The sequence below is a fragment of the Dipteris shenzhenensis genome, chromosome 4, assembly GCF_047967505.1.
Source record: "Dipteris shenzhenensis isolate YYH24624 ecotype China chromosome 4, Dip_SZ_1.0, whole genome shotgun sequence".
In the NCBI taxonomy this organism is placed as follows: domain Eukaryota; kingdom Viridiplantae; phylum Streptophyta; class Polypodiopsida; order Gleicheniales; family Dipteridaceae; genus Dipteris; species Dipteris shenzhenensis.
The window spans coordinates 11,234,598-11,249,770 of record NC_141599.1 but is presented as its reverse complement, the minus strand read 5'-3'; the positions used below and the strand labels follow the sequence as shown (position 1 = coordinate 11,249,770).

The following is a 15,173-nucleotide window of genomic DNA, read 5'->3' as shown; positions in this document are numbered from 1 at the left end:
GCAGCAGAGAGCCGGCACGGCTCTCAACATCAGAGTTCGAGGGATCTCACAAACCTCCACCAGTTTCATTGAGGATGCCAATAGTTTCCTGACCTCCACCGTGGGGGTCCAGGCATTGAGGGAGCATCGTTCAGAGGTTGTGTACCACTCAGGATTGGCCTTTTGTCATTCGTTCAGAAATTCAAAGGCCCGTCTTGCAGCATTATTCTGATGCACAGTGCTCCGCAACCGTCAATAGTTTCACATGGATGAGGATCTCACATCTCTACAAGTAGAGGACAGTAATAACCTCCTCTAGCAATGGGATGTCACCAGCAAGGAGGGGAAGGGGGCAACAGTTCGAGATGTGTGTCTCTTGACAGGACCCCAATAGACATTCAAATGGACCCCTCCCAGATTGGGGGCAAGACATATGAGACTCAAGGGTACTGAGACCCTGACTTGCACTGTTTGGAAATATAATCATTCCTTATGGTCATATCCATGGAATTTCTTGTAGTCATACACAAGATGAGATATAGTTTTCTACATAGAGACCCAGAGTCCTCAAGCTTACCCACTCTCGAGGCTGCCTCAGACATGAGATTCAATGCCCATTTTGGTGAACAAAGCCTTGGCATCCACCATTCGAGTATCTCCCATTGTAAGGCCTCGAACCAAAACATTCAAGATCCTAATGTTCCTCCTTTTATCCTCTTCCAAGGCATCCGAGATAAACTCCTTCTTGGGGGCCGCTGTGAGCTTCCTTGCCTTGCATGGTGGCCTACAAGGATGCAGGTGCACCTTCCGGAGCTCCTTGCGTGTCTCTTAGCTGCTGTAGTCTGGACCCCATGGCTTGCATTTGGTCTTTAAGGCTGATCTTCTCTGATTCATATGCTGCTCTTTCCTTCTCCCACTCAAAATCTTATGAAGGTGACAGATGACCTTAGAGATACATTTGGGTGTCCTCCTACTGTGTAGGCATTCACGGCACCTTCCAAAGCTTGCTTTCCCCATGTGTCTTCCACACATCCCCATGTAGATATTGTATCAAATAATTCTGCAATTCCATGTAGTTTTTCAGTGTGACAAGTTTCTTTTCCCTCCACTTACATGCCAGGCATATTGCTTGTATCTGTTTTCCTCTGTTTTCCTTTGTTTTCCATGCTGTTCCTCCTCAAATCTCTGTGTATTTTCCTGCAGCCAAGTCTGGGTGTACAAAAGCCTTCAATGAGAGCTATTTTGGGGGCTCCTATAAGTACCTTGTTGTTGTTTCTGGATCTTCTTAATGCTTTTCTTGCTGTTGCGCAAGTATAGGACCAGTTGGAGCAGCTGGAACAGGTCGTTTGGGTAGAGCAGGCCCAAGTGATGGGCTGGGGCAGTGTAGAGACGCGGGCAGTAACCCCGCCTTGTGTGGTGCTGTCCCGTGCACCCTGAGGGGAGATGCAGGGCTGGAAACAGCCCCACGCTATTGTAGAGGAAGGCCGGGGGCTGGGGCAGCACCATGTGGTGTGAAGCCATTGCATGCTGCTAGTGAGGCCGTGTGCTGCTGGTGAGGTTGGAACAGGCCCTCGCTCGTAGAGGGGGGCCTGAAGCAGCACGTATGCAGTGGCGGGGGGGCTAAAGCAGCCCCCTAAGACTAAAGAGCCCCGCACAACACAGGTTGGGGGTGGAGAGAGAGAGAGAGAGAGAGAGAGAGAAAGTTTATTAAAGTCTTCCGAAGACTGATTGGTCTATGAGACTCTGAAAATCCTGGTACAAACTAACTGTGAGGGTGGAGCTACTAAAGTGGCCATCCACACCAATGCAGAATGCGTAGTACTAAGTACAACATAGTCATGTCAATGGTCGACTACATATCAATATTACCACCATCGTCATCACCAACATCGTCAACATCATCAAGACATCAGGATGGATGAGGCAATGGAGGGATGAACACGGCAATAGAGTGCTGTTGGCCGCTCACGGGTGTGGCCCTATGATGTCTCCTGGTCATAACTCTGTGCCTAACAAGGGCTACAGTAACCCCTGTCGGCCGGGCTCCGACTCTGAACAAGGAGGGGATATCCCCAAGTGTAATATGCGCGTCAACCCTCTGTCGAGTTGCTGGCTCTGGGTCACGATCATGTTGAGGTCTCGTCCCGTGGGGGTCCATGTGATCCATGTGATCTAGCAGGAAGAACTCCATGATGGAGCTCTAAGAGGTATCTACCAAGGAAGAAGTTTGTTCCTGTCTCCGTGATCAAAGTAGCCTCTCGCCGTGCCTGACTGCCTCATGAATGAAAGCTGTCAAGCATCTTTGGTATGGATAGGAGAGGAACCGAGACAAAACCCCAGAGCTATCTCTGAAGAGGTAGTAGAAACGCCCTCGGATCTCATAGTAAACAGGACCTCTCGGGGTGCCTGACTGCCTCATGAATGAAAGCCGTCAAGCATCTCTGGTCTAGATAGGAGAGGAACCGGGACAAAAACCCCAGAGCTATCTCTGAAGAGGCAGTAGAAACGCCCTCAGATCTCATAGTAAACAAGACACTTGGGGATGAAATGCTCCTCCGTCTCAACCTCCTGTACGTCACACAATGTGCATATGCGCCTCTCCCTGGGTAGGCCCTCTGCTTTGTCACTCTTGATATGAAGTCTATGTGAAGAGACCCACAAATGCCCAATAGAGATCCTCGGTGAGTGGGGTAAGTGGGTCTACATGTATCCTGGTGGGTCAATTGTCATGTGCACGGATTGGTATCTGACGTGTACTGGGGTACACAAGACGAGCTCAAGCAGCATGGGGAGGCTTAGGGCTAGGCAGGCTTGATTCTCGGGTTGAGTGGCAAGGGTACGAACCAGATTTAGGTCTTCGCTATTTCTGGCACATTGGGACCGAGCCTATAAAAGGGACCCAGAGGTTCAGCCTTCAAAGAACCAATGGGAGCAAGTCTTGTTCCCACGTGCTAGGTCTAATCCTAGATTGAGTCGCGGACGCACGCCTGCATCTTAGCGTAGCCTAAGGCCCAATAGCAGATCCAAGGCCTCTAGGCGCCACCTAGTGGTATGGGACACTAGGCTGGTCGGGATCTGATTGGCAGTTCGTGCCAGTAGCTCAGCTCGTGGCTCGGAGGAGACATCTCATGATCCGGGATCACATCCCGTAGATGTCATGGTTGGGTGGTGAGCAACCTGCTCGGAATCCTCACGTTTGGTATGTTCTTGTGTTTGCTTGCATATCTAAGGTTTTAGCAGTGCTGGGGTCGTGACAGTTTATATCAGAGCCAACTCCTGAGGTAGGAATCTCTGTTACGAGTAAGTTTGGACGTGATTTTCTCCAAGTATGTCTCAAATTCGAAATTCCTGCTAATGCCCTGCAAGTGCTTGTTGCTTCATCGTTTAGGGTTGGTGGTTCTGGGTTGGGATAGAAGAGAGGTGAGTGAGTTCTTGTGAATTCGAGGGAAGCAAGGTGGATTGGAAGAGAGGCTGAAAGTTTAGGGAAAGAAGCATCGCTTAGTAGGAAAGAGCTCTGGAGAGGATCGTTGGTTGAGAGGATGGCGCAAGGGATGAAGTAGGAGCGAGCTGATGAAGGGAAAGCCAGGGGCTAAGACAGGATGGAAGGCTGCATGCATCCTTCTGGGTGAGCACAAGGGAGCAGGCACTGATGGCGAAGGTAGAAAGAGGTGTGCAACAGATGCCAGTCTCTCGGGACTAGGCTGGACGATAATCGGGGCTGGGAAAGATTAAAAAAGCATCAACCCTACTAAAAGTAGGGGTGTGCTTTTTGGGAGAGCAGGCTTCTATAAGCCACAAATCATGGCGCTTTGTCTCGGCGGCCATCTCTCATGCAGCAGCTCCAAGACCCGCACACGCGCAAAGCAACCTCCTCACCCGCCATCTCTAATTAGATCCCGTCAGCCAGGGGCTGGTTCACTGCAGTCGACAGTTCGGAATAGTCCCCCTCCCCTCTTCTTCCAGTTCATCAGTTTGCCACCCCTTTGCTTGCCGTTTTCTCCTCCTAGTGCAATCTCATGGCAGTTTTCTGCTTGCTGCCTAAGATATGGATTACCAAGGTGGGGACGACCAGGGCCTCTACGATGATTTGATTACGAAGGCTGCCTTCAATGAATTCACCACTGCTCTCGATGAGAAGTTTGAGCTGGTTAATGCGAATCAAACGGGGTTGACACAGCAATTCCGAGGGATTCAAGCTTCAATCACGCTTTTGACCACCATAGTTCAAGCACTCACGCATGTAGATGCTTTGGCTTCAGTGTTAGGTCTGAACATCACTCCACATCCCTATCTCGGAGATCAAAAATCCAGAACCAAGGAGGTGGTTGACACTTGGTTGCACAAGTGGCAAGCACACTTCCAGTTTCACCCTTACCCCGATGAGAAGAAGATGCAGCTTGCAACAGGGTATTTATTAGGGAAGGCTTTATTGTGGTGGAAGGAACTCTAACCGAAGCCTGCCACATGGATTGAATTTGAAGAGGTCTTCAAGAAAGAGTTTCTGAAGGAGGAGGAGGACTATAATATCGTAGGCACGCTCAAGGCCCTCGATATGTCCAAGCTGAATTTGACTTTTGAAGTCTATCTTCAAAAGTTTCGTGATTTGCAGACCAGAGCTACAAAGATGGATCATGTCACCTTGTTAGGTTTGCCTGACTCATACAAGCCAAGAACAAGAAGTGTACCACTTTGCAGGAGGGCATGAACTATACGCGCATCTACGATGATACCATGGCTAGCGCAAAGGGAACCACTACTGCCGACACGAGTGGAAAGAACAAGAGGAAGTTCTTCTAGTCAACAACTGCTACCGGGGAGTCAAAGTCAATTGACAACGCCTCCAACAAGAACTCGACTCAGACGAAGAATGGTCGAGCCCGTTTCCTACGCACCTTGAAGTTAAAGAAAGAAGAACGTCGCTATATTTGCGAGGAGCGGGGCCACACTTAGGAAGCGCAAGGACCAAAGCTCCATGTGGGACAAGGTACCACAGCTAAGGGAGCTAACCAAGCCTCGATGACAAGTATTTCTGTAAATGTCATTACCTGCCCACTTTCTTGTAGTTGCACTTTTAATAATTCGTTATTTGGTCCCCATGATCTTTTCCAAGCTTATGGAGAAGTAAGGGACCAAAGAGTTCACATTCTCTTTGACCCGGGCAGCTCTCACAATTTTGTGAACTACAAACTTGTGCAGAAGATGGCGCTGTCCACGACACCTAGTGATCATACCTACGAGGTGCAGCTTCCAGCTGGGAAGCAGTTTTGGCATAGTAAGGTCGATGCACTTTCTATTCGGATTCAAGACTACACAGCTGCTTTTACATGCTATGTCATGCACTTGGAATATGTGGACTTGTTAATCGGAATCGAGTGGTTTAAAACCCACGATATTCTGATTGGATGGAAAGATCATACACTCTCTTTTTTGGACAAGGACACCCAATTTTGTATTCAATGTGATAATATTCCCTCTTCTCAGGGACCTATTGTATATGTGATGCAACTTTCGAATATAATAAACGCTTCTCATTATGATGTGTATCAGTGTGTTTTGACTCCACTTTCTTCATTTGTTGTCTCTGTTAATAACAAAAATGATTTAAGTGTGTTTGAACACCATGAATTGAGAACGTTGCTAGATGATTTCATGGATGCATTCCTTCCTCAACTGCCAGAAGGTTTACCTCCAAAACGGGATGTAGATCATCGCATAGATTTAGTTCCTTGAGCTCAACCTATTAGTATTCCACCTTATAGGATGAGCCAACTCGAGGAGGATGAGTTAGCTTCACAGCTACAAGATTATCTGAATATGGGCTATATTCGCCCAAGTAAATTAGCCTGGGATCAATAAAGTGACAATTAAGAATAGATAACCTCTTCCTCGTTCTGATGATTTGATAGACCATTTGGCTAGAGCGAAGTACTTCACTAAGATTGATTTGTGTTTGACAGGTCAGTCCTGCCCTCTTTTGACCACTGCTAGTGTGGGACAGCAGCCCCATGGGCAGTTGGGTAGGTTCTTGGTCCCTAAAGTTGAAAGCGCAGATCAACGGCCCCCTTGGCCCAACTTCTTGCTGTTGGCGCAGACCCTATGGCAGCTCCATGGGTTTTTTGTGAGGTCTTCAAAAGAGCAGATTTGCCTACGAACAGCAAGCTAGCTACTCCATCAATAGCTGCGGCAGTTTTTACTGGTTTATTGAGCTTTGCAGGCATGGCTCCAATTCGCGACATACATACATACAGACATACATACATATGTACACACATACACACAAACACCCACAGCCACCAATCTTGGAAATCCAACTTTCAAGATCGTATATAGGCTACCACAAGGATCCCATCATTGTTTAGACCCGGGATATGTCCCATGGGAGTCACAGTAGCTCTGGTCTTGCGTCGAGCCTCGTCCAGGAGACCGAGACGCACGGCACCCCTTGACCGGCACCAGCGTCCCATCACCGGCTATGCACCAGCCAGAGGGACATGACATACGGAGGATTCCGCTCCGCTCCAGTCCTTTTCTTTTCATTGTTACATCCAGATGTATTTGATTATGTATGATCAAACTTAGGATTCAGCACGGGTGATGATGCTCGTTTCAGTAGCTCCACCCTTACTGTGATTTGTATCAGGTTTTCTTTCAGTCTCATAGACCCATCGGTCTTCCGAAGACTCTAATAAAATTTCTTTCTTTCTTTCTCTCTCTCACACACACACACACTTTTTTTTTTTTGGTGGAATCTTTTAGTCATATATTACAAAGAAGCTATCCCAGAAAGGGAGAGCTATAATACATCAAGAGAAAATCCCACTATAGGACAAATATACATCATGATCAAAGACACGAGATTGCAGGCAATCAAAAAGCTCTCTCTCTCTCTCTCTCTCTCTCTCTCTCTCTCTCTCTCCAGCCAATAACAAATGGAGCAGCTGTGTGCAACGGAGAATTGATGCAGGATGGGGAAAGTATTATCAATTTGAAAATGACTGTAGCAATACCAACACAAGAAGGTGGCAAGTACGAAACATGATTTTTGGGGCATATGTGGTACAAACAGTGCTCTATGGGGTAGAGGTGTGGGGGGGGAGTATACCATCATCAAAATGGAATGATGTAGAAAAAATGCAGAAATCTTTCATTAGAAGACACCTTGGCATCAAGGCTACCACACCCTACTCTCTCCTACTCCTAGAGATAGGATGCATACCCATAGAGTTGCATGCCTTGAAGAGAGTACTCAGATACATCACACAGGTCAAGCGCATGAATAATGAAAGGCTGCCAAAGAGGGCATGGGTAGAAAGTCAAAAGTCCCAAAAGATGAATAAGGGTAAGATTTTGGCATCTGGATGGGCACTAGATTTAAAAAAATGGTTCCAAAAATGGGAGGTAGAGAGGTACTTGGACTACTCTCCAGAGGAGGTAGATGAGGATGCCTTTCATCATGACATGCTGAATGCACTACACAGGAAATGGCAAACAGCTGAAAACAGAGATAAGTTTGAGTACTACCGTACATTTATTAACCCCGAATATTGGGCTACTTATACAGGAAGAGAAACAGCCACGCAGAAGTACATTTGCACACCTATGGCAATACATATGCGAAGAGCTTTGGCCTCACTTCGCACCCGATCACACCAGCTGCAGATTGAAATAGGAGGATGGAAAGATATGCCAAAAGAGAGCAGAATATGCCAATTATGTGACCAAGGAATGGCAGAAACTGAAGAACACATGGTAATGATATGCCCTTACTATACTCACATCCGGAAAGCATTTAGCTCTCTTCTCGAGGGACATAACAGACTGGCTGATATGCTACATAGCGGGTCACCCCCAGCTTTAGGAACGTTTGTCTATAAGCTTTTCAAGCACAGGAACTCACCTACATAAAGGTAGTTTCTCTTAATACCCTCCCCTCCAAGGGAGGAGTCTTTGTGTACAAGAATTTTGTATTGCTCAGGTCCCATAGGCCGATTTTTTGGTCTTCAGAGGACAATAATATATTCTTCTTCTTCTTCTTCTTGTTCTCTCTCTCTCTCACACACACACACATATATATGAATGTATCTAGGTAGAGGTGTTCCCAATAGATACTCTTTTAAGTAGTGCTTACACACAAAGCAAAATGGTTGTTCATTAAAGCAAGGCCTCTTTTTTTAATACCTAACAAAATTGAGAAAAGATCATCTGGAATGAGAGCTAAAGACACGTTCTTCCTGTTGTTGTTTATCTCTGTTTTCTCTTTTTCAAACCCATACAGGTCACTTCTAATTCAAAACCTTTCCACAAGTTCATCAAACGATGCTTCGATATTCTATCAATGCATTTATCTTTGGTCTCTTTGGGATTTGGTAGCCTGCAGTCAATTCACATAACCACAAAAGGGGAACACATTAGGTCCACCTAGGGAATGTACCTGCTTCCAAAAGTGCCGCCTCTCGTTATCCCAAGCCTCCGGGCCATTTGACGAACCCTAAAATGGAATGTGGGTGTGGACATAACTCATCAATTAGCAATATATATTGTTCAAAGCACAAAGAATATGCATTTCTTGTAGTTGTAGCACAATAGATATTCTTTGCAAACCTTTAGCTCAAGTAAAAAACGCATCTAAATGCAAGTAGCTTCTCAGAACACAAAAGCTTTCAATAGGTATTTGTCAGCAAATTGCTACGAATTAAACCCTCGAACTATCAATATGAATTATTTTTGCTAGGCCTATCTTCAAAAAACATAATGGACACCAAACACATTATCAAAGGAAAGAATGCAGCATCTTGATTTTTTATAATAAATACTGAACACGTTATCAAAAAATATGATGGGCATCAAACATATTATCAAAGGAAAGAATGCAGCAACTATTTTTAGAATTGCAGTTTGTGCAATGGATATTTATTTTGAATGTCTTGACAATGAGGACCTAATGGTGGCAAATGTCTAAGTTTATATATGTATTCATGCATGCAAAATGGATGTGCATTCTTGTATGTGTGTGTGGATGAGTGCATGTATGTATAAAATGAGTATGCATCCAATGTAGGGGTACACATGAGATCCTTGTACATATGAGTATGGGAGTATGCATGGGCACCCATGAAAGTGTAAGTGTGTGCATATACATAATGTTACACCTGCATGTGGATCCATATGCACTTGTGTAATTGAATAGCTGCAGTTACAAATGCATAATAATTGTCGTAAGGATTGAGGTTGCTTAACAGCCCACAACAACTAGGTCTCACATGACCACTACATATCATACGGTAGAAGTTATATCTAGCCTAGTTTGGGGTTAGGCTAGTCTAATGCTGTGAAAGGGGACTAGGACATTCAAGATTGCTAGGTCCATTTCATGTCATTGGATGGATTGGTGCAATGTATACACTTCATCTATATTCAACTTTTCTCAAGATAGCGCTTGGGCCCTTGCGGATACGAAAGAGTAAAAGGCAACTCTACCATTGAATGATGCTTTGAAATGCAACTCTAGATCTAGAGTTGTGGACTCCATGGAGTCTGAGGTTTAACATACAGTAAGATCCTTAGAACGCTAGGTGATAAATACAACAAGAATACTCCAAGAAGAAACATGTAAAAAACGGTTGCCTGCTCAATTGTGTGGCATTACCTCTTCATCCACGGTTCCACTAGAACTCCCATCTTCAATGCTCACTGAAGAAGCCCCAAAACTCATCAAGGCTTCCATCAATCCATCCTATGAAATGATAAGCCCAACAACAAAGTGTAAAATCAAGACTCTTTGTGCAATTAAAATTATTCAATTTAACCAACTTTACAGCCAATAGAAAATGTTTTCCCTAATCTTAAAACAAATGAAAAACACTCACGAAGGTACAGAGCTCAAAGGAGCTCATGAAGTAAGTGTATAACATACGAAAATATAATTGGAGAACAAACCAAAGTTCAATGAGGAAAGAGAAAGCTTCACCACTTTATAAGGAAAAGAAAAAGAAACAAAAAGTAGCCACTTTACAAAAGGTCGGGTCTTAATGTATATCTAATTTTTGTCCCCAAAGGGGATGATAAGACCCTATTATTGGAGAAGGATCGCACTACTCTCTATGGCCTAAATGCCTTGCCTAAAGCTATTGTATTTCATCTAGATCCATGAATGCCTATAGTGCCCGAACGAGTTCTACGTAGAATTGGAGTACCTTGAACCACTTTTTGAAAAGCCACTACTCATGTCAACATTTATCAATTTTGAGAAGGCATATGATGGATTGAATTAATCTACTTGGAGGGTACCATGTTTTGCCTAGGTTTCAACCAATACTGGGTCCTTAATGCTTTTTAATTTTCTTGTGGATGAATCATTTGAATTCAATGCTCCACAACCTCGACACTTGGTTAGTCATTAATTGCTCAACGTATAGGGCCCATGATCTAGGGCTTCTCTTTTCTGGTCCTATTGTTACGATGGGATCGGCGATGCTGAGCAGAGGATGTGCCTCGTTAGCCAGTTTGCAGAGACAGTGCTTCCCCTCACACTTTTAGGACCCTTAGACCAAGGCTCTCCTTTTCGACTCCTTGGTCCGGCCAGCAGACAGATGGTAGCCCTCGTTGGGGATTGGATTTCTCTGATGTAGAGTAGGCTCGGGTAGAGCGTCTCTAGGTTCTCATGGTATTGCGTATGATACACAATAAGCTGTCCCACTAGATCATTAGGCAAAGTTTGGGTCATGGTTGCCCTCGTTTACCGTACGAAACGTTCCGTACGGTACCGTACGATCCATACGTTATGTTCTTTTTTTTTGCTTTCGTTGTTTTGGATGACTGGTTTTGTTATTGGTGGTGGTTCTACCAAACTGATTATGGGCCTCCCAAATGGCAAGGCTCCATATAAACCCCCTCTCTCCTCACTATGATCTCACACTAAGCATCTACCTCCGACTCTGAGTCTCGACTCTCTCTTTTCCATCTCCAACAAGTGACGAGGCTCAAGCTGCATCAAGCATCTAAATCTCTCTCCCTCTTTATCTCCATCAAGCATCTGTATTACATGTTCGTACAAGTTTTAAAGCTTGTACAAGTACCTACTCCAAAACTCTAAAATCTTTGTCATTTTTTTTGGGTATCAAACGTACCATCGAACGTACGCCTTAGATTTTTTAGTTCGTTTAGTACTGCACTAATATCGAACGGTACGCATCGAACGTGATCGTACTTGTTAACCATGGTTTGGGTCGTCTCCATTGCATCTTGATATAGCCTTCTAGGTCATCACTTATCTGTATCTTGTCAGAGGATAAGGTGACTATACTTCACGGCGACGCAGACTACCATGGTTAGCACTATCCTTTTCTATGACCCTAGCAGTTGAGGGTGATCAGAGATGCTGGTACGCACACACATGCAGGTGGTTTGAGAGATTGGGGCTCCACACTGATAGATTGCCCCCTTCCAGAACAACATTGATGCACCATTTCTCCCACTCGGGTATCATGAGGTCAACGAGGTCATACGTGAGGACCTTCTACAACTACACACATTCAGGACTTGGTTGGCACCCAGTGAGCTCCAGTGAAGCTCAGCTTCCCCACAAAGATCAGTATTTGCGCATTTCTAATGAGGGCTTTCTCGATCCTCCAAGGTATACTTAGATTCAACTCCGTTCATTGAGGATCCCTATTGGGCAGTTTGGGGTTTCATCACTTTGACTCCAGGAGAAGCTGGTATGTATGTAGGATGGGAGAAAGACATAATTCAGCCATCACGGGCTGGATTATTGGATTTGGTGTTTGCGTCATGCACTGTGTAGCTTTGACCATGCCATGGGGTCCCAAATAGTAACATCCAAGTGTTTGCTTCCAAAATTGGGCCCAAAATGAAACTCACCCAAGCCCCCTTCCAAGAGCCGAATTTCATATGCAATGCACTGAATGCATTAATTTGGGTCGCCATAATGCATCATGCTTGTGCAATCACAATTGCCATTGTGAACTACATAGTGGGTTATGTGGCATTGGCAATGTCATCAAGATCCCACCCCATTGGGACCAAAATAACAGGTTTACAAACGTCTGTATAGGTGACCAAATGGATTTATCTAGCTATGTATGAGATCTATAGACCCGCTGGCTGTGTGCAAGCAGCATGTCTACCATGTGGCAGGCTACATGGCAGGTGGCTGATTGGTCTGCTGTCCAGTCAGCCCTTCGTCTAATCTGCCCTTCAAGAAGCCTATAAAAAGGATGGGACACCCCCCTCTCCATCAAATCATCACAAAAGTTCCATCTCCTCTCCATCAGTTGGAAGGAGCTTTAGACTACAGTAAGCGATATTGGCCTTGAACAGTTTTGTTGTAATCTTCTTAGGTCTGCTTCAAGGCAGCATCGTATGTCAGGTCTCCTTTGTTCATCTTCTCCCTCCACATCTGTATGAATCAGCCTTGAGTTTACTGCTTTCCCTTTATGCATATATGTTTCTTGCTCCCAAGCCAATCCATGATTTGAAAGTTCTCTTGAAGCTCTCATGGCAGACTCTACGTCAGCCATATCCAGGATCCTGTTTCTTCTTCTTCTAGTTGAACCTCCAATAGCAACGACCACCTCAATACTCCAAAGGTGCAGCTGCCCAATCATAGAAGAACAACCACCTTCTTTAAAAGGGGTTTGCACCAGCTGCGACTGCCATAAAGACCCAAGCAAATTTCAAACGTGGAAACAAGTACCAAATAGTCCTAGAGATGATTCAACAGAGAAAGTGTAACAGACCATCATTACATGATGGGCACCAATTTACGTTCATTCTCATTTATTTATTACTTTATTTTTGGCACGTCTTTACCGACTACACATGTAATGTTTTGTGTGTTATGTGCTTTACTTGGTTATCCTCATTAACAAATATAACATTGGTGTGAATAGGTACCTCCTCGATGGTATGAACAGCTCCTCACAACAATGTTGCCATGGTGTTTCTCTCCTTCACAACAACCTTGGCACAATGCCCTATCTTACTGCAATAGAAGCATTTGATTGTCTTATTTCAATCGAATGATCGTTCCTTTGACCATCCCTATAATTTAGATGGCTTCCCTCGTCTTTGAAAAAGCACTGAATGCCTTCTCTAGGTCTCTGTTGTTGTGTCCAACTTTGACCTGCAGTCAATGCTTTGACAATACCTTGATACATATAGGGTGGCTTGCTCTTTGTAATAAGTTTTAATGAGAACTTTGAAGATGAGGAGCAAGCTCAGCCACAAAGGCTAGCACAAAAGGAGAAGGCTACGCTTGAAAGTAAATGCATTCTCTTCGTGCTACAAATGCCTGTGAAAACTAAAGTATCTCGTTTTAGTCTCTCCCAAGCTAGCATTTTAATGGAAACAAGCTTAGATAAGATAGTTGATAGGGCAAAGCACAGCTAACGATAGAAAGAATTTATTGAAATATCAATGTAAGCAATCTTTCCACACAAACCCAATGGATGACTTAGTCAAAGAATGACGCACTGTTGTTCTGAAAGGGTCCTGACATCATCAAGCTCACTTGTGGATGGGAGTTCTCTAATTGATTCACTTAAATTGCAAGTGACATAGCACGCAATCACACGTTATTCAAAGATTGCAAATTTTGGGTAGCCTTAAACAAACCTAAAAGGAATGTCTTATTTGAGTATTGTCAGTGCCGTTCACAGGCAAACGCTTGCATGGGAGCAATATCAAGGGACCTATGTCCTCCAAATTCCAATCTGTACTAGATGTAACTGGTTCTGATAAATTGAGGCTAGAACTGACTGCCAAACAAAGAGGCTTAACAAAGGCACATTAACAAGTCACTCATCTATTTCATGGACTTCTCTATTGTGGAGGAGTCGACTGTCCGAGCCCAGTCCATCTTTAACGAATGTAAATCTCACTGCTTATTTCAGCTAACTTCTCGGACTTCTACTAGACACAGCAGATAAACTAATCGTTTCCAGAGCTACACAACATAGATTATCTGCCCAGAGCTTAAACATAAAACAAAGATACCTAGCTCCCATGCAATGCTCTACATTTTCATTTTGTAATCCTGCAAATGCTTTGGACGTAAAAAAAGTGCAAACGTACCGCAATATCGCCGCTACAACTGATTCTGGCTGACAAGGTTGGAATTAAGTTGTGCTGTTTATAATCACCCATATTCTCCAATTGACTTGCACCCACTGGTCCGAGTAACTCAGAAGAAGTGGCAGCACGTGTATGTGCTAGGCGCATTGCATGCAGCAAGCAACCAAACGTGCCAGGTCTAGATCCCAAACGTGAGGTCCGGGGATGTTCGCAATGAAACGGAGCTACAAAGGTAATATGAGGCTTGAGTCTCGGAAGGCCATTGGAAACGGGGAGCACAAGAACCGGAAGGAGACGAACCAGGCGGTGATTACAAGAGAGCGTTGCCATCTTTTCAGTTTCAACACTGAGAAAAACAAATGTTTGGTTGCAACAGAAGAGTTTTCAGTACTTCAGCTGCTTCCTTATTTTGTCACTCGACACGTGGGCCTTAAGAACAAGCCCGCGGCAACAATACGCGCCGCAAGATTGCCTGCCCACTTCCCGCCCATGTCCCCAGATGCATCTTCAGGCAAGCATGGGTGGACATAGCTTGCCTTCACACCACCCGCCAGCCATCCTGCAAACGTTGGTGTTGAAGGTATTACATCCTCGTTGGCCCCATAGAAGGGTCGGCCCTAGACAATGACACAGAAGATTTATGTTCGGCCCTCGGAGGATGCCCACTCCATGGCCAACTCTTCCAACCGCGACATCATTGGCCCATTCCATCTCCTCCAACCACTACACCCATCTCACATTGGGGACATAAGTTAGTAGCGTGCTAACCGCTGGCTGGTGTGCACCACCACACCCAGCAACCATCCTCCTCCAATTCTATTCCTCCTCCATAGGTAGGCGGGTGGCATGAATCCACTCATAGTCTATAAACACCCTTAATCCAGTATGATATTTTGTACCAAGGTGGTGGACAGTAGAATCACTGAGCCTCTAACTTGAAACATCATAGCCCAAGGGGGTCTGCCTACTAGAGCTGACTATCTGCGTTCAATACTTGCGTTGCTCCTTGGCACGATGCCCCTCATTGGACCATGGGTAGGTGAGTCTTTTTTTAAATACATTTTCCAAAAAAAAAAAACTTCAAACGTCTTTAAGAGAAACAA

The 15,173-nt window shown here is 44.8% G+C and overlaps 1 protein-coding gene across 3 annotated transcripts in view; it reads right to left on the bottom strand.

The window, feature by feature from the left end:
* LOC147902453 (ribosomal protein L11 methyltransferase-like protein) overlaps positions 1 to 14,557 on the bottom strand; it is a 68,471-nt gene extending 53,914 nt beyond the window's left edge. For all 3 annotated transcript variants that reach the window (XR_015540874.1, XR_015540873.1, XM_087373456.1), the window contains exons 1-3: positions 14,071 to 14,557; positions 9,626 to 9,712; positions 8,411 to 8,467 (exon numbers count right to left, since the gene is read on the bottom strand). Coding sequence is in view for 1 of the 3 variants with exons in the window: in XM_087373456.1 (XP_087229582.1) it covers positions 8,411 to 8,467; positions 9,626 to 9,712; positions 14,071 to 14,400 (474 nt within the window). In the remaining 2 variants the exon portion in view is untranslated. The remainder of the gene's footprint in view (positions 1 to 8,410; positions 8,468 to 9,625; positions 9,713 to 14,070) is intronic.
* Between the last annotated feature and the right edge of the window lie 616 nt (positions 14,558 to 15,173).